This window comes from Microcaecilia unicolor, chromosome 3, assembly GCF_901765095.1.
Source record: "Microcaecilia unicolor chromosome 3, aMicUni1.1, whole genome shotgun sequence".
Lineage (NCBI taxonomy): Eukaryota > Metazoa > Chordata > Amphibia > Gymnophiona > Siphonopidae > Microcaecilia > Microcaecilia unicolor.
The window spans coordinates 527,570,438-527,595,901 of record NC_044033.1 but is presented as its reverse complement, the minus strand read 5'-3'; the positions used below and the strand labels follow the sequence as shown (position 1 = coordinate 527,595,901).

The window sequence follows — 25,464 nt, the reverse complement described above, 5'->3', positions numbered from 1 at the left end:
CCTGCTTGAGCCTTTCCTTTGCATGACTCCATCCAAGAGCTTATCACGGCTCAATGCGCTGACACCGAGGGGACTTTGAAAGTCGCCAGGGCTATGGGGCAATTATACCCTCTTAAGTGAGGAGCATTTGGCGCGCCTAGCAGTGCCTAAAGTGGATGCCCTAGTCATGGCTGTGACAAAGAAAACTACCCTCCCAGTGGAAGGAGGAGTTGCCCTGAAGGACATGCAGGACTGTTGCCTGGAGGCAGCTATGAAACGGTCCTTTGAAATTTCAGGCCTATCCTTATGGGCGTGTGCATGCAGCTGCTACGCTGCCCGAGCCTGCCTCGCTTGGTTACAAGAGGCAGTGGAACAGCCCGGAGATGGAGCGGAGCCCCTTAAGGAGGTGGCACCGCAGATGGAGTCGGCCTTGTCATTTTTGACTGATGCCCTTTATGATCTGGTCAGAGCTTCGGCTAAACAGATGGCTGTAGCGGTGGCGGCTCGCCGTCTTCTGTGGTTACGGCATTGGGCAGCTGACATGGCCTCTAAGCAAAGGTTGGTGAAGTTGCCCTTTCAAGGCCTTCTCCTGTTTGGTGAGGAGTTGGAGAAAATTGTGAAAGGCCTGGGGGATGCCAAACCCCAGCGCTTACCCGAGGATAGGCCGCGGCCTTCTTCCAAGAGTCAGGCGGTTCCCTCCTCTTACAGACCCTCGCTTCCATGAAGCTAGAAGGTACCGCCGGGGCGTTCTGCTGGGTTCACCTCGCGTGCCCGTTTTCAGCAGAGGAACTCCTTTTGCTCGGACAAACGTTCCGCAGCAGCAGGTTCAAGACCTGGAGTTCAAGGGCGACCCTCTCAATGATGGTGCGCCGGCCCCCTCCTCGATTCCTGTGATAGGAGGACGACTTTCCCTCTTTCTCGAGGAGTGGGCCAAGATTACCTCAGATCAGTGGGTCTTGGACCTGATCAGAGAAGGCTACAGAATAGAATTCAATGCCCCGATAAGAGACGTGTTTGTGGAGCCTTGCAAGGCTTGATTCACATTGGGGTGGTTTCCCCCGTGTTTCCCGCCGAATGCGGCTCTGGCCGTTACTCCATTTACTTCGTGGTGCCGCGAAAAGGAAGGTCTTTTCGGCCTATCCTAGACTTAAGGCAAATCAAGTCTCTGAACGTGTGGCATTTTCACATGGAAACCCTTCGCTCCATCGTAGCGGTGGTACAGCCAGGAGAGTTTCTCACGTCTCTGGACCTGAAAGAAGCTTACTTGCACATACCAATTTGGCCCCCGCACCAGAGGTTTCTGCGTTTTGCGATGATGGGAAAACATTTCCAGTTTCGGGCCTTACCTTTTGGCCTCGCCACAGCTCCCCGAACCTTTTCCAAGGTAATGGTGGTAGTAGCTGCTTTTCTCAGGCGAGTGGGTATCCGGGTTCACCCGTACCTAGACGACTGGCTCATCAGAGCAGACTCTGTAGAAGAGAGTCATCAGGTTACAGCCAGAGCGGTCTCAGTACTGCAATCTCTGGACTGAGTCGCCAATATAGCCAAAAGTCACCTGACCCCCCCTCTCAATCTCTCTAGAATATTTGGGGGTCTGGTTCGACACAGCCTGTTGGGGTCGATGATGGCCACTTTGGAAGTGGTGCCTTGGGCGAGAGTGCACCTGAGACCTCTGCAGTGCTCCCTGCTTCAACGGTGGTCTCCAATATCTCAGGATTATTAATGCAGACTCACGTGGCTCCCTGAGGCCCGGCTCAGTATGGAGTGGTGGCTCTCAGACAGCATGCTACGGCGAGGAATGCTGCTAGCGCTCCCCAATTGGTGCCTGGTGGTAACAGATGCTAGCCTGAAAGGCTGGAGTGCACATTGCCGGGGAAGGCATGCCCAGAGTCTTTGGACACCCGAGTAGTCGGAGTGGTTCATCAATCGCTTGGAGTTGAAAGCGATTTTCCAGGCGCTTCTGGCCTTTCAATTGACCCTGGAAGGATTGGCTGTCAGAGTTCTGTCGGACAACACGACAGCAGTGGCCTACATAAATCGCCAAGGAGGCACTCGGTGCATTGCACTAGCAGCGCAGGCCGCACAGATTTGCCACTGGGCCGAGCTTCATCTGCAGTTTCTGTCAGCAGCTCAAATTCAGGTCAGAGCAACATGCAAGCCGATTACCTGAGCAGGAATCAAATTGACCCAGCGGAATGGGAACTTGCAGACAAAATATTCCTGCAGATATGTGCCAAATGGTGAAAGCCCGTAATGGATCTTATGGCGTCAAGCACAAATGCCAAAGTCCCGTGCTTCTACAGCAGACGGAGAGATCCTCGCTCGGCAGGGTTGGATGCCTTGGCTCAACCCTGGCCTCTCAGGGCCTCCTGTATGTGTTCCCTCCGTGGCCCTTGATAGGGCGAGTACTCCTGCGGATTCGGCTCCACCAAGGAGAGGTGGTTCTCATTGCCCTGGATTGGCCCAGGAGGCTGTGGTATGCGGACCTCCGGCAGATGCTGGTAGAGGATCCCCTGCCGTTACCTCTGGTACCGAACCTGTTGTCACAGGGCCCGGTCACCATGGAGGACGCCTGCCGCTTTGGTCTTACGGCATGGCTATTGAGAGGGCACAATTGAGAGACAAGGGATATTCCAGTAAAGTCATTTCCACTCTCCTACAGGCCCATAAGCGTTCCACTTCCGTGGCTTATGCCAGGATTTGGTGCCAATTTGAGGCTTGGTGGGCTTCTAAAGCGATCACACCCATGCGGGCTTCTGTCTCGCTGATACTTGACTTTTTGCAGGATGGTTTACAAAAAGGCCTTGCCTGTAATTCCCTGCGTGTTCAAGTGGCAGAACCCACTAAGTTCTGAGGAAAACTGGCAGTCATTGTGGGGCAAAATCTGTCGGAAATTCTGTGCTTTCTACATCTTAACTTTTTTTTTTTTTTCCTGTGTGTAAGTTGTCTAACATTATCACTGAATAACTTTCTGTATTGATTTTTGTGGTTGTGGGAAATAATAATCGCCACCAACCAAAGAGAAGACAAAACTGCAAGAGGCCAAACACCTACACAACAGTACTTAAATGATCACCTTATTGCCATACTAAAGTTACACGCAGACCACCCTGTGGAACTATAGGACTGGTGAATGCCAGATGAGCTGCAAAGAAATCTTCAGTGATTCATTGCGTCATCCATGAACAGCATCTTGCCATCTTAGGAATAAATGAAACTTGACTAGATGAAAGCAAGGGTGGAGGGGTAGCAGTCTTGATTTGGGATACAGTCAACTACACAGAACCCAGCTAAATGAATCAGAATCTCTTAATCCAGCTAAAAGAGGAGAAGCCAACCACCTTGTAACACATCCATGCAAGAACTCCTTGATCTGATTACATAAGTGACCCTGAATTATCCTAGGATGGTGGTCATGGGAGATTTCAAACTACACATTGAAACCGCAGCTGTTTTCCTGGACACGATGACAGCCCTAGGATTCTCACAGGTGATCAATTCTCCAACCCATGAAAAGGGTCACATACTAGATTTGGTATTCTTCAAGGGGGTTGATAACGCCAGAATATCGGGATTACAGTATTGAGAACACCCTGATAGCCCAGCTCCCTTCAACCCCTATCATGGACAGACCACTTTCTAATTAACTTTTCCCTAAGTGACCACCTGGAACAAATGGCACCTCCCAGAGTTTGGAAGGAGATCAGAGACGAGAACAAGCTGACTGCTGAGAATTTCCTAGAGGACGATTCACATGTGGATGGAAAGACAACTACTGTGTTGGAACAAATTGGTATTTGGAATACACACCTAGCTAAGACCTTAGAGAAAAACGGCACCACTAAAAAAAGTCTTGTGCCCCACTCACAAATGTTCACTCTCCTTGGTTTTCTCCAGAATTTTGGACCCTTAAGCGAGAAGGATGGAAACTGGAAAGGAGATGGCGTAAATCTTGCCTGGATGAGGGAAGGCTAAACTGTAGGAATCACGAAGCCTTAACAGCAGCCAAATAACAATATTTTTCTTGATGCGTCGAACAGGCTGCCAATTCAACCAATAACCTGTTCTGCATAGTAAACAGCCTATTGAAACCCCCACAACAGAACCAGCCTGCCCAGTCACAATTGAACTGCAGTGATTTTGCTGCGTACTTTGCCAACAAAATTAAGTCTCCACCAGGATGTACAGGCGGTCCCACCCAGTCTCCAATCAGCTAACCTAGACGGCACAAACTCGCCCCCTCCTAACACAGACGTATGGGGACTATTTTTAACTCAATAACACAGGAGGGCCTTGACAAGATCCTAAAACCTTCGACCAACTAACTGGTCCCTCGACCCCTACCCATCAAATATAGTGAAGCAGGCAAGCAGGGGTATTGTAGAAGGCGCCACAAAAATCACAAACTCTTCTCTTTCTAATGGGCAACTACCAACAGCATTAAAATGAGCAGTAGTGCGTCCTGTGCTAAAGAACAACCTTGACCAGAACAAACTTGAAAATTACCGACCAGCATTATCCAACATCCCATTTTTAGGGAAACTAATAGAAGACAGTCTGTGATCAACTCAGTGATTGGCTAGGAGAGAGAAACTGGCTAGATTCATGTCAATCTGGATTCAGACACGGTTATGGAACAGAAACAGTCCTTGTATCCCTACTAGAGATCTTCATAGAAACTGAGATGGGATTTGCCTCTGTGTAAGTACTGCTAGATTTCTCGGCAGCTTTTGACACTGTGGATCATGGTATGCTAGCATGTTCAGATCATGTCTATCAGACAGGCAACATAGTGTTTGGCAGCACCTCATCACCGCCATGGGCACTGACCTGTGGGGTACCACAAGGATCAATACAGACACCTATTCTATTCAAAATTGGCGATCGCCATGACGGAACAGTGTAAGCCACATTGAGCCTGCAAATAGGTGGGAAAATGTGAGATACAAATGCAACAAATAAATATCTTCCTCAAGCTACTAGCCAAGCTGATTTGGTCAATGGACACTCAGTTCTACATCTGTGTGGATGATGTGCAGCTACTCGTAATACAAAAAACAGAAGAAACCATCTTCGCAAGAAAATCAACAAGAAACAAAACAGCTACTCATACCCATTGAACTTGACAGTCCTGAATAAACTGGCTGCCGGTCTAACATCAGTTCAAGAATAGGCTAAAAACAACAAACTTTGCCTGAACCAAAGTTAAACAGAGCTTCCGTGGGTCCCTAACACAAGTGGGGAACATACCTGACATCAGAATCTCTTTTGGGAAATATGAACTCCCCTTCAAATCACAAGTCAGGAACCTTGGAATACAGCTCGATTCAATACTTACTCTAATCCCCCAAATCCAAGCAAGCTTGCAGATTCTATCACTTGTGACAACTACGCTGCCCGTCTCCTTACATTAAGAAGGCAAGCCTTGTCTCAGATGTGCATACCATGATAACATCGAGACTAGAGTATTGTAATGCACTGTACGTTGGTCTGACTACAGAGGGTTTGCACCAGCTCCAATTAATTCAGAATGCTGCAGCAAGACCTAATAGAAGGTTGTAATTGACCATATCACACCACTTTTACAAAAATTTCACTGGCCAAATTTAAAACTCTGTTTGACCTTCAAGTCTCTTAAAGGAAATGACCCAGAGTACTTGAACAGGATCTCTCTCGACACACACTCAAAGTTACTAAGGTCCTCCCAAGGAGTTTCCCTAACCACACCCTCTCCAAAGGACATCACACGATACGATACCCGCAATCGAGCCTTCTCCAGAGAAGCCCCCATGCTCTGGACTGCACTCCCTGAAGGCTTCGCTTACTTAGGAAGCAGGTGAAAGCTTGGATCTTCAACCAGGACTTTAAGGGAAGAAGTAAATGACACTGGCTGCAAATATTGTAGCAGGACAAGTTTATCCACTCCTACCCTAGCCAAGGTAATGTTCAAGCACCTTTATGACCACATTTGCATTTTCTTACTCCTGTTCCTCTATCTTATCCATCTATATGTTCATCTTTGCTTACACCCTATGCTGTCTATTAAAATGTTTTATTGTGTGTTGGCATTATAGTAGGTAGTTTAAAAAGAAAGCAAAGCAGCAATGAACTCATTGCCCTCCTCCCCCCCCCCCCCCCCCCCCCCCGTTCCTCTTTACCCTGTAATTCCATTGCCTGTAATGTCTGTCTGTTTTACCTAGATTGTAAGCTCTTTGAGCAGGGATTGTCTCTCTATGTCAAATGTTCAGCGCTGCGTGCATCCGGTAGCGCTATATAAATGCTATTAGTAGTAGTAGTAGTGTACTATGCCATACTTTGTATTGTTTGAATGTTTTTACTGTTGTAATTGTCTATTGCTTATATTTGACCTATTCTTGCTGTACACCGCCTCGAGTGAATTCCTTCAAAAAAGAGGTAAATCCTAATAAATTTAAAAAAAAAAGGATTTGTTCTGTATGTGTGTGTACTGTTTTTGAGTATAACTCTTGTACAAAGTACTGATCAACAGTTGCCAGATTGCAGTATATAAACCTAAGGAAATGTTGGTCTCTTGAGGCAGGTTATTAAATTCAGATATGTGAGCTATTTCCCTGTCCATGTGCTTACTGGATAAGTTATACTTGAGGCACTGGAGGACAGTGACCAGCTCAAGATCACAGGGAGCCTCTAGTGGGAGAAGTATTTTGAGCTTTGGCTTCCTGGTTTGCAATCCTGCTTCTGTAGCCACCAAACCGCTACAACATCTTTATTCCTCAACAGCTAGGGTCACTCCCTACTTCTGGCCTTAACATTGCTGCCCAGTATAACAATATTTATATACTTAAGTAAAATGTGGGCGGCTGAGAGGAAGTCCAGGACTGCAAAATGCATTTTCTCACCAACAGACAGTTTGCAAAACTGTAATGTGCATTCCTTATCTGGACCCTGAAAAGACTTGGGGTAATCCAACAACAATTGAACAGGGGTACCCACAATCCTCCAGTGGAAGAGAGACCATATCAGTAACCTTTCTCCAAAAACATTGCACTTCCAAGCATTCCCAAAAAGAGTGATAAGTATTGTCAGCCACCAGGCATGTAGAGCAAGTTGGCAATGACAAATCTATGGGCTCTGAACAGCTGGACCTGAGTCTAGTATTTCTCAACTCCAGTCCTGGAGTACCCCTTGCCAGTAGTTTTTCAGGATATCTACAATGAATATGCATGAACTTGATTCGCATATACTGCTTCCATTATATGCAAATGTCTTCATGCATATTCATTGTGGATATCCTGAAAACCTGATTGGCAAGAGGTACTCCAGGACTGGACTTGGGAAACACTGCTCTACAGAGCACACAAAAGTAACATTCTCTATAGCCTGCATTTGTGGTCAGTCACTGAATGCCTTTTATATTAGAGAGTCCCAGGATTCCAAATTCACCCCCACATCTTGTTCCCATTTTTTGCTTCACCTGTGATAAATCCCTAGGTCTTTCCAGCTTTTACAAGGCCATATAGAAGTCGTATGTTCTGAGATGTAAAAAAAAAAAACCCCTCCTAATGCTAGCTCCAGTATGAAGGCAAAAGGATTGTCTGTTTAAGGACTGAATATAGTGCTTCTGCTGGCCATAAGGAAAAGTGTCCCTCCTGGCCTAAGCAAATGGTTGAAGGTGACCCTCATTGTTTTCTTCTGGACCTATTTTCGAGGTTTAAGCATTTATCCAAGAACGACTCTATAGCTCTGGTCACCTCTGCTGTCACCTCCGCCACCCAGGCTGAGCTGAAGGATGAGCCTGTGGAGCTTGCCCTTGTCCCTGTCCTTTCTGAGAGCCTTTGCAGCCATAATCCGCAGCGAACCAGCAGCGCAGTGCTCCCAATAGTGCTCAGATCGTAAGCTTCTGTCGACAGTGATATTTATGGGCAAAAGTCACCAAAAAGAATAGGAGTTTGGGAAAAGGAGGCAGGAGCAAGCTAGCTATCCAACCGTTCCTGATCATGGCGTCATGTGACCTCATGTATTTCTGTTTATTCAAATAGCTGAGGCTTGGCAGTGGGTAGTATAGCTTAAGAAATCAGGGTGTTGGGACTCGGGTATAATGGAGGGGTATTGGGATGGGGGGCTGGGACCAATGCTAGGAGTAGCAGATGTTCTGACATCACAGGAGGGGGTGGGGTCACAAGAACAGGATCTTCTGTGGTTGAGCCCAATTCAGAGATGGACCGAGTCTGTCAATTCTCCACATTCCCTTAGTCTGAAAACCATTGCTGCTCATGCCAAAGGTTCCCCCACATCTGAAGCTAAATTCCGTGCTGAATATACATTATTTAGATCTAGCTGTTTCTTATGAATAAATTTAAGTGGATGCTTTATGATTTTATTTTCTTGTCACTTTAATAAATTCAATCTCGTGTCTGTTAGAGACTTGTTAGGAAACTGATTTCTGTAGAATTTGTGTGCAGTTTATGGACTTGTTTTTGTTTTTTTGTAATCTTGGACATGTATTCTGCAATTTGAAGCTGTTTAATGTGTTCATTTCATGTTATAAACATTTTGAGGTGTTAATGTAAATTATCTTCATAACTTCTCTGTTGTGGGCTACAGTTATGTAACATTAGTCACAAAGTTTTGTTTTACAGAAACATTGAATGGATTGATAAGCTGAAGAACCTGTGTGCACATCTAGAATAAACTTTCATGCATGCATCATGTGTATTGAAGGATTTTCAGCCATTGTTTTGTTTTGTTTTCTCTTGCAGGAAGCCTTAGCTGTGTAAATGAAAGTAATGTTGGGATCAGTTGTACAGCTATGAATGACTCAGCAATGTGTACAGGTAAAGCTTCTCCGGATCACTGATAAATCCTGTATCATTTTTGTATTTTTATTTTTTTTTTATTTGTTACATTTGTGTCCCACATTTTCCCACCTATTTGTAGGCTCAGTGTGGCTTACATAGTACCGGAGAGGCCTTTGCAGGCTCCGGTGTGAACAAATACAGGGTGATGTTGTGGTAAGATCAAGTTCATGTGGCACAGCCACATTAGGGAATTGGAGAACGGAAGAGTTGTGTTATGTCCATTACGTGCTTCAGTTTGGTTGTGTTGCAGAGATAGGCATATAAGTTGGATTGGTAGGGTATGCCTTTTTAAACAGGTTGCTTTTTAGTGATTATCTTTAGCAAGTGGCTGTCGCTAGCTGAATCAGGGCAGGGTGTTGCTGGCATCTTTATGCTCACTCGAGTAGCAGGTCACTGGTGTGTGTGGCATGGGTGTACTCTGAGTATTTGGAACAGAGAGGAAACTCAGCATCTGTAAAATCTCATTTCCTTTCTCATTGATCCTAAAGCTCCACAATCAGCTTACTGCTGCTGTCCATGAGACACACCAAAAAAGCATGACAAAAACCTTCACGCTGCTATAATCAGTAATGTTGTGTGTTGTAGGTAATGAGACCACATCTGTCACACCATCTGCGATCAGCAATGTCACCACAATCTCTCCTGCAACAACCACAGGTAAAGAATGTCACCAAGTGCTCATAGCTTTTCACAACCTCCCTTTTTCTCAACCTTTGGATTGGTAGAGGGGCTCTATTTTGAAAATGCAATTTAAAAAATTACCAAAACATTTATGGGGAATGAAGTAGCCACTCTTTTGATAGTGTAAGGCTTCTTGTGATTTTTTTTTTTTTCCAACATAACCTTTCATGCAATTGATTTTGAGGGTTGGTTTAACAGGATAATTTGTAATGATGTGGCTTGACTTTTTTAGTTTGATATGAACTAGAGTAGACTGGCTGCTGATTAGAGCAGTATACAAAAAATGTTTGCCTGCTCTCCTCTTTCCCCCAAATAAACCATGTGTACTTTATCATATCAAGAACCTGGGTGGGTTTAATTTCTGTCTCCTGTTCTGCTATGTAGTCTGCCAGGGGCTGGGGGATACTGCTGAGATAATCTTCGTAGATCTCAATACAGCCATTGCTGAATGGCGGTATACAGCGGTGTCAACCAGCCTGAGAGTCGGTCTTGCCAGGTGAGACTCCTATTAGAATGAAATCCTGCAGAGTCTTCCTGCGCTGACGGCCTGCTGTTACTACTTTCATACTTTAGATAAGCAGGGTAGGAGGTGGGGTGGTGGAGGTGGCAGCAGAGGTGACTGGAGCTGGAGGAGTGGCCTAATGGTTAGTGTAGGGGGTTGTGGACCTGGGGAACAGGGTTTGATTCCCGCTACTGCCTGATGGTTGGCAGTGGATTGAGATCTGGGGATCCAGATTCAATTCCATCTGCAGCTCCATGTGACCCTGGGCAAGTCACTTAACCATATGTTGCCCCAGGTACAACAGTAGTACAGTGTACTACTAGATTGTGAGCCCACTAGAGACAGACCTAACTACCTATAACAGACTTGTAAAATGAAAACTGTAAACCGCTTAGGTCTAAGCGGTATACAATATTTGAATGCGTGAAGAGGGAAAAGTGGATGGAGGCAGGGTATATCATCTAGGGATTACAGTCTTAAGTGTTAAAATGGGACTTCTCAACATCCAGCTCCACCAGTAGATGGAGAAAGAGAAACTGAACTCTTGTCCGTAACATCACCAGTATACAGACTAGTGCTTTGTGGAAAAATCCAGCATTTCTCTACTGTCCAACAGATAGTAGATTGTGTGGGCTAGTGCACCTGGTCCCTGGCCCATCTCTCAACTGTGCAAGCTAAGACTCTACCATGTAGTACAGCCTACACCGTGGCTCCCAGGGTTACAGTCCACAGACCTGACCTTGTAAAGCGCAAAGTCTGTTGGCCATGGGCAGTTAACTTCTGCTCGGTCCCCACATGGCCCTTGCTGCAAGGGAGGGAGGTGTGGGGCCCCATTCCTCAAATGCCTTCAGGGTTGCCTCTCCCTCCTTTCAGGCCAAAATGCCAAATTTGTACCATGTTTGGAAATTGCACTGTGGTCAGAGGACGCTGGCAGCACTGACCGGCCTGGCAGCCCTGAAGAGTGTGCTTTAATCACAGGAGGGTGGTGGGGTCACGCTATTCCAGCATTATTCCCCTGTTATGGAAATAAAAACAACCAAAAGGAGTCCTGGGCTGTATTCCAGCCATGTAGCCAGGCTGGTCAGTGCTGTGCTGGCAGCTTCCTTTATTCACAGTGCAATCGGCCATTTCCAAACATGTTACAAGTTTGGCCTTTTTCATTACAGCCTCTACATCTGTAACTTTTTTGTCCATATTATGTGCATTAGTAAACAGCTTTCCAGATTCTGCCCCTTTTTCCATTTCTGTGCAGTTGTTCTGTGTTGAGGGCTTTGCCCACCTATCCCTCAATAGATCTACTTTTCAAGCCTTCAGTAGGTTAGTCAGTTTTCTGTTTTCAGAGGCACTTCAGGCTTTTCTTTTGATAAGTGGACACATCTCCCTTCACCATAATTGGGCCAAATCATTCCATGGTCTAGGAAGCAGAAATTCTCTTGACATTCACGCAACTGTGCATTCCTCCAGGATGCAAGCCTCTCTGCATTAGCCTTTTATTCCTGACAGTGAGGATTGAGCACCGCCCGCATACATACCTGTTACTTCAACCCCTCCTCTCCCAGAGCATCACTTGTACCAACGTGGGTGAGCAACATCAGTTACTAGTCAGATGTTAATGGTAAGTATACCTGAGGCAACAGAGGATAAAGTGTCAACCCAAAGATTACAAGGACTATAGTGAGCAATGTGGGACTTCAACTGTAACTGATATATTTTTTTCTGGTTTTCAGCCTGCTGCTCTAACCCCTTCTTGGAGACTCATTTAACCAGTTGGGATCATAAGAGATGTGTGTAGATTTGCATAGTATATGCACAGTTATCTTATGCATATTTATTTTAGTGGTCCTTAAAACCTGCTTGGATAGGTGTGCCTTCAGGAGAAGGTTGAAGCACTGCTCTTAATCACAAGTTGGCCACTCCTCTATCTCTTTCAGACAGAACAAACCACCACACTATACACCAGATGGGACTTAAGCATTATCAGTTAGGCCACTGGTTTCGGGGAGGGGGTAAATTTGGTTCCCCTATCTTCAGTTGCAGGTAGTGTATTGAGCATTAATCCTTGGTCTTCATGCCTAGTCCTTCAAGGGCCACAAATGGGTTAGATTCTCAGGATGTCCCTATTAAATATGCATAAGGGAGATTTGCATGTACTGCGAGGGGTAGGCATGCAGATCCTCTCTCAAGCATATTAGTACTACTACTTATCATTTCTATAGTGCTACTAGACGTACACAGCGCTGTACACCTGAACATGAAGAGACAGCCCCCGCTTGACAGAGCTTACAAACTAATTAGGATAGACAAATAAGGGATAAGGGAATTACTAAGGTGGGAATGATAAAACATGGGTACTGAGCAAGTGAGTAAGGGTTAGGAGTTAAAAGCAGCATCAAAATGTGGGCTTTTAGCCTAGATTTGAAGACTGCCAGAGATGTAGCTTAACATACCGGCTCAGGAAGTCTATTCTAGGCATATGGTGCAGCAAGATAAAAGGAACAGAGTCTGGAGGTAGCAGTGGAGGAGAAGAGTGCAGATAAGAGATTTACCCAGTGAATGGAGTTCCCGGGGAGGAATGTAGGGAGAGATGAGAGTGAAGAGGTACTGAGGAGCTGCAGAGTGAATGCAATTGTAAGTCAATAAGAGGAGGTTAACCTGTATGCGAAAACGGGGTGCCAATGAAGTGACTTGAGGAGAGGGCTAATATGAGCATAGCGACACTGGCAGAATATGTCGTGCAACAGAATTTTGAACAGATTGAAGGGTAGAGAGATGACTTAGTGGGAGACCTGTGAGAAACAAGTTGCAATAGTCTAAGCGAGAGGTGGTAAGAGTGTGGATAAGGGTTTTGGTGTGTGCTCAGAAAGGAAAGGACAAATTTTGGTGGTGATATAGAGAAAGAAATGACCGTTTTTAGCAGTCTGTTGAATATATGCAGAGAAGGAGAGAGGAGTCAAAGATGACCCCAAGGTTACAAGCTGATGAGACAGGGAGAATGAGAGTGTTATCCACAGAGATAGAGAATGGGGAAAGAGGAGAGGTTGGTTTAGGGGGAAAGAGAAGAAGCTCTGTCTTGGTCATATTTAGTTTCAGATGGTGATTGAGACATCTAAGCAGCAATGCCAGACAGGCAGGCTGATGCTTTCGCCTGGATTCCTGCTGAAATTTCTGGTGTGGAGAGGTAGATCTGGGGGTCAACAGCATAAAGGTGATAAGATCAGAGCACCAAGGGAAGAAGTATAGATGGATAAAAGGTCCCAAGACAGAGCCCTGAGGTACACCAACTGATAGTGGGCTAGGAGGATCCACCAGAGTATACACCAAACATGTGAGGGGAGAGATGAGGAGAAAACCAGGAAAGAACAGAGCCCTAAAATCCACGTAAGGACAGTGTATCGAGGAGTAGGCAGTGATCAGTGTCAAAAGCAGAAGATAGATCAAGAAGGATGAGGATAGACCTTTGGATCTGGCCAGGAACAGGTCATTGGAGACGAGCAAGTGCTGTTTCAGTTGAATGAAGAGTGCGAAACCCAGATTGAAGTGGATCAAAATAGCTTGAGATGAAAAAGTCAAGACAATGGCGGTGAACAGTATATTCAAGTATCTTGGATAGGAAAGGGTGGAGGGAGATGGGGTGATAGTTGGAAGGATAGGTAGGGTCCAATTAAGCTTTTTTGAGGAGTGGTGTAACTACGGTATGTTTGAAGGCATCAGGGACAGTCACAATGGAAAGTGAAAGATTGAGGATATAACAGATAAAAGGGTTGACAGTAGGAGAGATATTGCTAAGTAGATAGTTGGGAATAAAATCAAAGGGGCAGGTAGGTAGTTTTGAGGAGGAAAGAAAATGTGCAGTTTCCTCTTCAGTGATTTCAGAAAAGGAGGCAGGGGTTGAAAGAGAGTTGAGAGAATGGACTAAGGAAAGGAGAGGTGGAAGTGTCTTGGTTGAGAATTCAAGATTAATCTTGTGAACCTTATGAAAGTACTCAGCCAGAGTCTGGGGAGAAAGTGAAGAGGGAGTTGGAGGTGAAGGCATTTTGAGGAGAGAGTTCAGTGTGGCAGAGAGACATTGAGGGTTTGAGCCAAGAGAATTTGTCAACTGGATTTAGTAGTCCTGTTTGGCAAGTGAAAGAGCAGACTGGAAGGAGGTCAGTAAGAATTTGAAAGGTATGAAGTCGGCATGGGGTTTCAGCCAAAGGCGTTCGGCAGATCGGGCATAGGTGGCAGGTTCTAGAGGTCACCCAAAGCTGGAGTTTAGTATTCCTTACAGAACGGGGAATGAGAGGAGTGAGACTATCCAGAGGAGAGAGTAGTATTATAGGAAGAGACAGCCTCATTGACAGACTTGGATAACACAGTAGTTGAGAAGAGATTTAAAACACTGGTGGACAGAGTAAAAGAGTCAACAGCCTGAAGATTCCTAAATGTATTGATTGAGATTGGACTGGGGGGAGGGTGTTTAAGTGTGAAAGTTATCAGATGATGATCAGAGAGGGGAAGAGCTGAGGCACAGAAACTGGAGAGTGAACAGTTGGAGAAGAAAAGATCAAGACAGCGGCCGTTCTAGTGAGTGGGGGTAGTAGAGCACAGTTGAAAATTGAAAGAGGATGTTAAAGCGAGAAACTGAGAAGCATAAGAGTTGGAGGGATCATTAACATGAATGTTAAAATCCCCAAGAATGAGGGAAGCAGATGAAGGTTCAAGAAAGAAGGAAAGCCAGGAGTCGGTCAGTGAGAAACGAAGAAAGGGACTTATCAGGGGGTCGTTAAATGAAAGGAAGAAAAGCATCAAGAGTGAGGTGGAAGAGGAGGTTGGAATCTACAGCAGGGTGAAAATAGTAGCCTGAAATCACCTCCGCGGCCAACCGGGCGAGGAGCATGGGAGAAAAGGTAACCTCCATGACACAGGGCTGCAGCAGAAGCAGAATCTTGAGGGCAAAGGCATGTCTCGGGGCAAGCAGATGGAGAGTACGAGACATAAAGAGGTCGTGGATATAGGAAAGTTTGTTGCATTCCACAGAGCACATGAGAGAGGCAGGGAAGAAGGGAGGAGGAGAGGAACGGAAATTAGATTGGAGACATCACGGTGTGACCTGCACAAATAGGATGAGAGCTGATGGTGGAGGACCAGGATTGAGATTGATATCTCCAGCGGAAATTAGGAGAAGGCGCAAGAGGGTACGGAGAAGAGTAGGAGATGTATGTACTCAGAGAATAACACGGGGGCGGGGAACCGCAGTAACCATGGGAATGGGGCAGGGATGGGGACGGAGCCCACAGGGACAGGAACAAACTTTGTCCCTGTGTCATTTTCTACTTTGAAGCCGTAGCTAGAAGGTTACTAGGCTGTATAGAGAGGTGTGACCAGCAGAAGAAAAGAGGTGTTGATGCCCCTGTACAAGTCGTTGGTGAGGCCCCACCTGGAGTATTGTGTTCAGTTTTGGAGGCCGTATCTTGCTAAGGATGTAAAAAGAATTGAAGCGGTGCAAAGAAAAGCTACCAGGATGGTATGGGATTTGCGTTACAAGACGTATGAGGAGAGACTTGCGGACCTGAACATGTATACCCTGGTGGAAAGGAGGAACAGGGGTGATATGATACAGACGTTCAAATATTTGAAAGGTATTAATCTGCAAACGAACCTTTTCCGGAGATGGGAAGGCGGTAGAATGAGAGGGCATGAAATGAGATTGAAGGGGGGCAGACTCAAGAAGAATGTCAGGAAGTATTTTTTCACAGAGAGGGTGGTGGATGCTTGGAATGCCCTCCCGCGGGAGGTGGTGGAGATGAAAACGGTAACGGAATTCAAACATGCGTGGGATAAACATAAAGGAATCCTGTGCAGAAGGAAGGGATCTTCAGGAGCTTAGCCTAGAATGGGTGGCAGAGCTGGTGGTTGGGAGGCGGGGCTAGTGCTGGGCAGACTTATACGGTCTGTGCCGGTGCTGGTGGTTGGGCGGCGGGGATAGTGCTGGGCAGACTTATACGGTCTGTGCCAGAGCCGGTGGTGGGAGGCAGGGATAGTGCTGGGCAGACTTATACGGTCTGAGCCAGAGCTGGTGGTGGGAGGCGGGGATAGGGCTGGCCAGACTTGTACGGTCTGTGCACTGAAGAGGATAGTACAAATAAAAAAAGTAGCACATATGAATTTATCTTCTTGGGCAGACTGGATGGACCGTGCAGGTCTTTTTCTGCCGTCATCTACTATGTTACTATGTATGTAAATGAACTGGACTGTTTATGTTTGAGTGATGCCTATAAAGATACTTTGATTTTTTTGGAAAAACAAGCAAACATACTGGCCACAACTAGCAAAATTTGTATGGGGGATCCTGTACATCCTGCTACCAGCACATCTTCTAAGAAGACAACTTCTATTTCAGGAAGGACTGTGGAAGGCAGGAGAGCTAGATTGAATCCTGAGATTGTTGATGACTTCATTTATCCACAGATTAAAAAACCATAGCAGTGCTTCATAGGGCATATTTTTCCCTTCTAGAGTATATAGAACAGGTTTTATTTTATTCCCATGGACATTTTAAGAGTGTGAATTAGGATTCCTTGGTGTAGTAGAAATCACCTATTGGAGTTGGAAGGGTAGATGGTGGTGGTGGGAAGGAGGGTTATTATAGCTGCTCATTGTTGTTATTGTTTTCTATTTGTAATTTATACACAACAGTTGCACAGTATATTGTTCCTTTTTATACTTTAATAAAAAGATTTAAATTTAAAATCATAAGTGTTCAAGGCTTCTGCAGATGAGGACAGAGCCCACGGGGACAGGGCCTGTGGGGACGGAGACAGAACCAGTGGGGATGGGGTGGGTTCCCCGTGTCATTCTCTAACTCAGAATGGAAATGGTTTCAGATGCAGAAAAAGATTGGGAAGGGACAGTACCAAGCAGAGAAACTGCACTGGAGCCATGAGAAAAAGTAGAGAGAAAGTATAAAGAGAAAACAGCGCATGGCACCTGGAACGAAGGCCCTGAGTGGATTGGAGTGGACATGGGAGTCACCCCGGAGAAGGCTGTGAGGCTATACAGATGGGCTGCAAGTCCTCCACAGCACCTGGAAGGCAGCTGGTGGGAGCGCTGGGCACCTGGAGCCAAAGACCTTGAGCAGATCATAGTGGACCTGGGAGTCACCCTGGAGAAAAGGCTGTGAGGATATGCCACTGGGCTGCAAGTCCTCCACAGCACCTGTGGGCTATCCTGAAAACATGAAGGAATATTAGTGTCCTTTCCATTTAAATTCTTGGTCTTCAGTATGGCAATGGGCCCTTGGCTTTTCTCAAACAAAATGAAATTAAGCATTGGGTTGTGCATTTAATAAACTACCAAATAGATGTAGTGGAGGTAAATTTCAAAACTTTAGTGTACAAATGTAACCAGAATCCACTGCAGTAACCATTAGGCTACTCTTCCACTCCTCATCCTGAAAAGATGAAGGGCGTAATCTTAAGACGCCTCCACTCTGAGGATCCTGAACGTTTTCTTGGATAATGAGTTTTTAAACCACATTTCTGTAAAGCATTTTTGGGATGATAAATTCTGTGGAATCATTTTCCCAAAATGTTGTGCATTATACTCTGTCATTGGCAATGTTGGTGATTGTAATTCCTTGCCTACAGGTCTTTTAGATAATCTAAAATACTACACTTAAACTCAGAGGGGCTAAAAACAAAATGGGATTGTGTTGCCTCCCTTATTGAAAGATCAACTCCGTTTCTGATTTGCTTTCAAAATTCTAATATTGGTCTTAAAATCCATCTCTCTGGGTTACTGCTCTTCCTGTCTTACCTGTTGGAATATCCTACTCTTCACCTAGCAGAAGCTCATTATTTCTTTAGACCTATTTGCCTAGACAAAATTTGTCACTATTTTTAGCATAGTCTGTCCGTCACAATGGATCAGCAACTATTCTTTCTCCCTGTACTTTCTATAACGGCACCCCAAATGGCACTATAACTAAACTAAACTTATGGCGGAGATGGGACCACATCTGCTAATTGTTTTCAACTGGGTGTAAGCAGTGATCGATAGGTGGGGGAAAGGGCCTTATATAAAAAGCAGACAGTTTTTTGGGTTTTTTTTTAATGAAGATTTGAAATACCTGCATCCTCTGTCTCCAGCCTTCATTTGACTAATAAATCAGTAGCTAAGATCTGCTTTTTACTGCTTTAAAGCCTTTTTTTTTCCCATTTTGTTGCAGGTAGCAATACTACAAACTCATCTACTACAGCTATTGCACCTACAGCATCTACTACACCTAATGTAACCAGTATCACACCTGCAGGTAATGCATGCTATATGCAGAGCAATATTTTTAGCTGCATGCGAAGAGCGAGAAGTGATATACACTGATGTAGATTCAGAGCTTTGGACCTGCAATCATAAACCGTTTCTGTGCTCCTCCAGGCTTACCTGCCTAAGGGAAGGGACATAACATAGTAAATGACGACAGATAAAGACCTGTACGGTCCATCCAGTCTGTATATGTATACCCGAGTTTGATTTTCCTTCCCTTTCTCGGGGTACTGTCCTTGTACTAAGTTCTGAAGCTAACATCAGTTTACACTCCAGCCCATCCTTATCTATTCAGTCACGATCTGGGTGTAGACCATAGAAGTCTGCCCAGCTCCCAAGTAGACTTATCAGCAGACCTTAAGGCTAGAGAAGGTGTATAGATTTTGAATGGCAGCAAGAAACCTCCCAACATGATTGCATGTTCACACGGTTGCATCAGGCCAGTACACATCCAACAAGATTCTGCAAATTTCTTGCCGACAAACATTCTTACATATTCTGTAAGTTTAATACCAGCAATGTCCAACTGGATTCCAACTTCATAGTTCTTCAGCACACATTCCACATTACTTTGCTACAGCTATAATGGGCTCTAGTGTTTTATACGAAACAGGTCATCAGCTGGTCATTCATACCAAAGGCATCCAATCCAGCTCTTCATTGATCCATCTAGGCATGACCGTGTCCAGCTGAAAAAAATCTACCATTGCTCTTTGTAATTCAGGCAACTCAGTCCCTGCCCTCCCACCCTACATTCACCCCATTAACTCATATCTCCAATGTTGTAGTAATGGAACAAACTGTTCCTGTTTGTATTTGGGATTTAAACTCATTTAACTACCAATTTGACTCAGCTAGTTTTCCCAATGTAGAAACGGTGTTAAGGGAAATGGGACTTGATATACTACCGCCTTTCTGAGGTTTTTGCAACTACATTCAAAGCGGTTTCCATATATTCAGGTACTTATTTTGTACCAGGGGCAATGGAGGGTTAAGTGACTTGCCCAGAGTCACAAGAAGCTGCAGTGGGAATTGAACTCGGTTCCCCAGGATCAGTCCACTGCACTAACCACTACTCTACTCCTCCGCCTCACAGAAACAGAAGCCTGTGCGGCCGCGTTGCTGATCTGCAAGGGCAGGCTTCTGTTTCTGTGAGTCTGACGTCCTGCATGTACGTACATGCAGGACGTCAGACTCACAGAAACAGAAGCCTGCCCGTGCAGATCAGCAACGCGGCCGCAGAGGCTTCTGTTTCTGTGAGTCTGACGTCTTGCACTTACGTGCAGGACATCAGACTCACAGAAACAGAAGTCTCTGCGGCCGCGTTGCTGATCTGCACGGGTAGGCTTCTACATGGAATGTTGCAGTGGAATAGCAAGGCTTCGTTCTGTTTCTGTGAGTCTGACGTCCTGCACATACAACGTGCAGGACGCCAGACTAGAACGAAGCCTTGCGGGAGGGTGGTCGAGAGGTTGGGGGGGGGGGGGGGTTCTAAAATGTGCCCCCTCATCGCGGGCTCTGGACCCCCCTCCCACCGAAGTCTGGCTATGCCCCTGCTGCATACACATAGCATAGCAGGCATACCAGCCTAGACTCATGCACACATGAGCATAATTTCCAATTCATTTACCCAGCTATCTGGGCTCTTGTTAATATTTCCACCCTTCCTGCAGGTGGAAATATTCATTGTTTTTTGAGTTTGGAACCTATTTTGCTTTGCCTTCAGCTGCTTTGCTGCCCTAGATGACTGCCTAGCTCTGTCTGATTTGACCAGCCCTGTCTCTGAGCAGTGTTCTATTGTTTTTGCATTAGTCAGTCTTTCTGGATACTTCAAGATTAATTTTATAACCAAATCACCTAGGTTAAAAGGTAAGAAGGTACCAAGACATCATAACCTCACATTACATAGTAACAGATGATGGCAGATGATGAATGTGTTGCCCCAGCCAGCCTGTGCAGTAGGGTAATGAGGATTTTAAGTGCTATGCTACTTCTTCCATGTCTGTTTTAGGTTGAAACATTTCCAAATTCTAAAGGAACATGGCATTGCAAGAATCTTCCATGTAGTGGCTTCTGCTTCAAATGACTTCTCCTTTTTCTTTACAATTTAACAGGGAACGTGACCTCTAGCACCATCACGCTCACCACTGTGCCTCCCACCCATGCCCCTAAATCAACTTTTGATGCAGCAAGTTTCATCGGTGGCATTGTTCTGGTGCTGGGTGTGCAAGCTGTGATCTTCTTCGTGTATAAATTCTGCAAGTCCAAGGATAGGAACTACCACACGCTGTGAGACCATTGAGACCACGCATCTTCCAGGAGATTTTTCCACACGTGCAAGACAGGGTTTCAGAAAGATACATTTCTATTATGATTGATAGAACTGGTGTGTTATCGATGCACTTCAGCAGGGTGCACCTGCTCTCTCTACTGTGCATTTCTCTTTAAATCCAGGGTGCACCAATATAGCATTCTTTTCCACATATCACCCTTTTGCTGGTGGAAACACTGTCCATGATTTTCTGTGCCATGAAGGGGGGGGGGGCAGGAGGGAAAGTACTTATATTCTGATCCCTAAAGATGTATGCTGTATTCATAGCTGAGGTAAAAGCTGCAGTCTGTACTTGCCTGCTTTTCACAACTTCCCTGCTGTGCTTACCTTTCCTTTGCTGCCCTGCTGCTGCTGGCACTCCTTACTGAATCTAGGGCAGAAGTGCTGGTGGGTGACTAATAGGGGCAGCTTCTTCCCCTTCATTGTTGGTCCTATGCATGTCACCTCCCATCGTCTGCTTAGGCCGGTTGAATGGAAGATTTGAACCTCTCACTGAACTAGTCTTAATTTGCTCCAATCCCTGCTAGTAAGTGGATATACCTTCAAATTATATAACAAAAAGGGGGGGGGGGCGGTATTTGGAAATCTTGCTAGTTCTCTCCCAGTACTTCCCACACCCCCATTTTTGTTTTGCTTTGTTGACCTAGAGTATCTGTTTTGAAGCCACAATTCTGCCTAGCTGAGCAAAGCAATAGTTCTTATATTCCACATCTACCTGCAAAGGTTCAACACGGATCACAAAGACAAGAGTCTGGACAATTTATTCCAGGAATGAGTGCCTTGGTGTTCCCTCCGTTTGTTGGCCTGGGTTACACAGCAGATTAGAAACAAAAAGGGATTCAGCAGCTCTTTCTGGGGTGGAGTATTTCTTCCTTTTTCAGACTTCGGCAGAATGAAGGAGAAGCTGGCTAGGAAGAACTGTGACTTTCATCAGGAGCTGTGCTGCTTCAGCTGGGTTGGGGGTGGGAAGAGAAGGGTTGTAGTAGGCTAGCCTGGCTTCTAAGCCATGATAAATATGGCAAAAATGCATTTCTGTCTCAGAACAAGATACCAAATGCGATTTTACCTTTTTTTCTTAAATCAGTGCTAATTTAATGCTTAAAATCTTGCACCTTCTAGGGGGCAAGACTGAACAGTGCCTTAAAGACTACTTGAACACGGACTGTGTAAGTGTGTTATGTGCCACCCTTCCATTCTCTACCAAGGTGACTGGGTGCTCCTGGAGCTGTTGCATTGAACAGCATTAGCAAGACCAGCTTGTTAGTCACATACCAGGAACAGCCAAGGTTGAGAGGGCAGGAGGACTTGGATATTTGAGCCTTGCAGTGCCTTTCTGTGTTTAGAGTTGTTGGTTCAGTCTTGTGTTTTGCAGAATCACCCTGCATGCAGTTCCTGCTCCTAGGTTGTGAGTTTATTGGTCTTGCACTTTTGCTCTTAGCAAGCTTGTCTTCTAGGGCCCAACATATGCACAGCTGAGGTTTTTCTTTTATTAGCAATGCAAAATTAAACCCACGGTACTCTGTGCTAAACCAAAGCTTGCTTCAAGGAAAAAGACCAACTTAATTTACTTTAGCTCAGTTGCCAAATTAATCACCGATATTTGTAAGCTAAGTACTTGGCAGTAGTGCACACTACACTGTTTTCAAACTTTCCTGTTTTGAAAGGGGATATGTAGGTGCTAGGAAACACTGGGCCTATCTCAGCTAGTGTTGAGACTCTGCATGGGGGGGGGGGGGAATGCTCTGATAGGGGTAGCATTTTGCGTAAATATTCCTAGCATATAGCAGGCCTGCTTTCTGTGCAGGGTGTACATTATTGCCTGTGAATCTGCATTACCCCCCCTGTTTGTGTACAATCTCCGTGTGCTGTATTCTGCATTAACACATCTGTTCCACTTGTGCCTTTCTGCTGTGGGCAGGTGGCTGCATGAGCATAAATTGGGTGGTGAAGGCTTTGTTCCTGTTCCCCAGCCTTAATCTAAAAGACTTCTTTTATTTGCATAGTCACTTTGAGAATGGCAACAGGAAGGTGAGTGGGTGGATTTTTAAAAAATCCTTATCTATTCCACCTAAAACATAGGCTCAACTGCTGGATTGGAGAGGTTAAAAAAAAACAAACCATACGGCCATGCTGATTGCAACGGTCTTCTCATACCTGCGTGTTTTGTTTTGAGTCAGGTGCCAGCATTTCAGCAGACTGAAGTTTTGAGTGAGGCTTATTCAAACACTTCTCAAATGTAAGTGCCTTTAAATTTTACCAAATCGGTGCCTGCTCTGTCAGGTGCTGCTTAATACAACAGATTTCATCCTGCTGGTGCAATAACTGACTTTGATCTGTCTAGTGCAGTATTAGTTATTCATCTTGCAGCTGATGCGTGGAGGCAGCCCTGACAAGTCTGAAGGTCTTCTTGAAAGTGCCCTTTGTAGGGACAAATCACTGTACCTTTTGTGTGCAGAGATGTGAAAGGGTGCTTCTATTAAGTGCAAGAGTCTGGTAGGTAACTTAGCTTCAGGAAGTCCTGTGGCAGGTAAGCAGTGGTGTGCTGGAGCAGGCTCTCACAGGCTCGCAAGAGCCGGTTGTTAAGTTTTTAACAATTTTGGGAGCTGGTTTTTAAAGTAGGGCCCTCCATAGCTACTTTAACAACTGGCTCCCAAAATGTGGGCTTGGGCCCCCTGCTGAATTCTCTTTTACTTTGCTGGTGGGGATGCTGAGCCCTGCCAGCCAAGTAAATAGACTGCTGCTGCTCCCCACTCCTTGTTTCCAGCTCTCAGCAGCAGGCTGGGACTTCTCCAGCATGTGTGAGAAGTTTCAGCATGCTGCTCAGAGCAAGACTTTGGGAGTGGTGGCAGTCCACTTATTGGCTGCCAGCAAAGGTATGCCTAGTGTGCCTGCACGAAGGGAGGGAGGAGAGAGAGGCAAGTGTTGCCCCCCCCCCCCCCCCACGGCCACCCCTGGCCCTGCCAACTGCAGAGCTGGCTACGTCCGGAGAAAGAGCCTGTTAAAAAATTTACCAGCACACCCCTGCAGGTAAGCTCATTCATATGTATTTCTGCCCTTGGGAAGGCTGGCTATAGAGTTCCCATGACCTTTGTAAGCCTGTAGTGACTTCACAAGGATTGTCTGTGTAGGTTAGTACAAATGTTGTTAAATACTGTGCTGTGTAATCTGGTACCACAACTCTCTGTAACCTCAGCAAGTCAAGTTGCAAACCAATTAAAACTGACATTTATTGAATCAATACTGTTGCTTCCCTAAAATGGTTTATTTTTGTTCTCAGTGCACTGCTTAAAGTGAATGTTTTTCCTTGTGTTCTTATCAGGACTTCTGGCCTCTGAGCCTTGGTGTAATGCTCAGCCCTGCTGAACCAGTAATAGGTTGTCTGAGAAGCTTGGTGTTGAATGTCATCTTCATGGTTGTATAATGGGATGATGCTTTTGCTAATACTGTCTAGATGAGACCTTGTGTAAAATTATCTACCAAAATCTGCAACTTGGGCCTGTGCCTAGGGGTTGGTGGATTACTTCACTGGTATTTGAGTTGTCGAAGAGCACTGCACATGCAGACCTCCACTCTAAGCAGAATAGGGGAACAAGCAATGGAGAACAGCAAGTTCTGAACACTTTTTTGATTATATCTAGTGTCATGGGTTCTGACTAGATCTGTTCAGTGTGCCAACAAACTTGGCATCGTGCTGTGGTTCTGAAAAGTGTGGGAATAGCCCACTGGTGCCATTTTAACAGAAGTGTGCCCTGGGACCACAATTCTGAAGCCCCATGTTGATAGGTGTCAAGTCAGCATTCATCCCATGTCTTTAATGATATGTGAATTGGAGCTGTCTGGGTTTTGGAAGCTTGTAAATGTCAATCTGTTTTTGTTGGTTATTGCTGTCATTTTAAAATGTATTGGTTTGTAGAGTGCTAGAAATTATATGTTAAACCAAAAGTCCTTTATCTGCTATCTGTGATTGGTTTGCACCTACTGTGGTGAAAGCTGTGTAGCTAACACTGAGCGGGATCTGATGCATATGAAGGGCTAAAGGCAAGAAGTAAAGAAACATAGCCCCGTTGGCTAGGCTGTCCTTCATTTCTACTGGTGGTTGAGACTTAACATGTTGACCTCTGCCCTTCCAGGACTAGGGAAAGGGGATGTGAACATACATCCTTTCTGTAGTTTCGATCCAAGCAGTTCACATATTATATACATGTACTTATTTTGTATCTGTGGAGGGTTATGTGTCTTACAGAGTCACAAGAAGCTGCACATGTATGCTAGAATCTTCACTTTTGAATGATCCTTCTACACCCCTATCTTAAACTATACTATGTGGGGATCAGTGGATGCCAATTCCCTGGTTCTCAGGCCACTGCACTTACCATTGAGCTACACGTCCACCACCACCCCCCATGTGCTGTCGCTGCACCATTGAGCTTTAATTTGAGACTAAACCCCCTATCTGCTTTAAAGTTGAATGAAAGATGGGGGGGAAGAGTAATGCTTTAGCGAGAGAGGTAATATTTTCATTTTACCACTCTGAACCATCTCTGTTAGAAGAAAATCATCTTCTCCATCAACATTGCCCTTTTTAAAAATCCTTGCAGACCCTTAGGAAGCGAATGGGACACCAAGACTACCTCAGATTTGTAGGATCAAACACTAAGTAATACTCCCATACGCCTAAAGGCAAGTTGAGAAGTGTTTGACCTTGGGGCAGCACCAAAACAGGCCCAGCATAACCAGGGACACTAAACATTTCAAACATTTATCTGGATGTAAAGCAGTATCATAAGCTCTCAAAAGCTGAAATGTGCAATCGCATTAATGCTTTATAGTAT

At 45.3% G+C, this 25,464-nt stretch overlaps 1 protein-coding gene across 1 annotated transcript in view; it reads left to right on the top strand.

The window, feature by feature from the left end:
* CD164 (CD164 molecule) overlaps positions 1-21,193 on the top strand; it is a 73,844-nt gene extending 52,651 nt beyond the window's left edge. Inside the window, exons 5-8 of the mRNA XM_030199189.1 lie at positions 8,718-8,792; positions 9,402-9,473; positions 18,206-18,289; positions 20,415-21,193. Coding sequence (XP_030055049.1) covers positions 8,718-8,792; positions 9,402-9,473; positions 18,206-18,289; positions 20,415-20,593 — 410 coding nt within the window. The 3' untranslated portion in view covers positions 20,594-21,193. The remainder of the gene's footprint in view (positions 1-8,717; positions 8,793-9,401; positions 9,474-18,205; positions 18,290-20,414) is intronic.
* Positions 21,194-25,464: the final 4,271 nt, after the last annotated feature.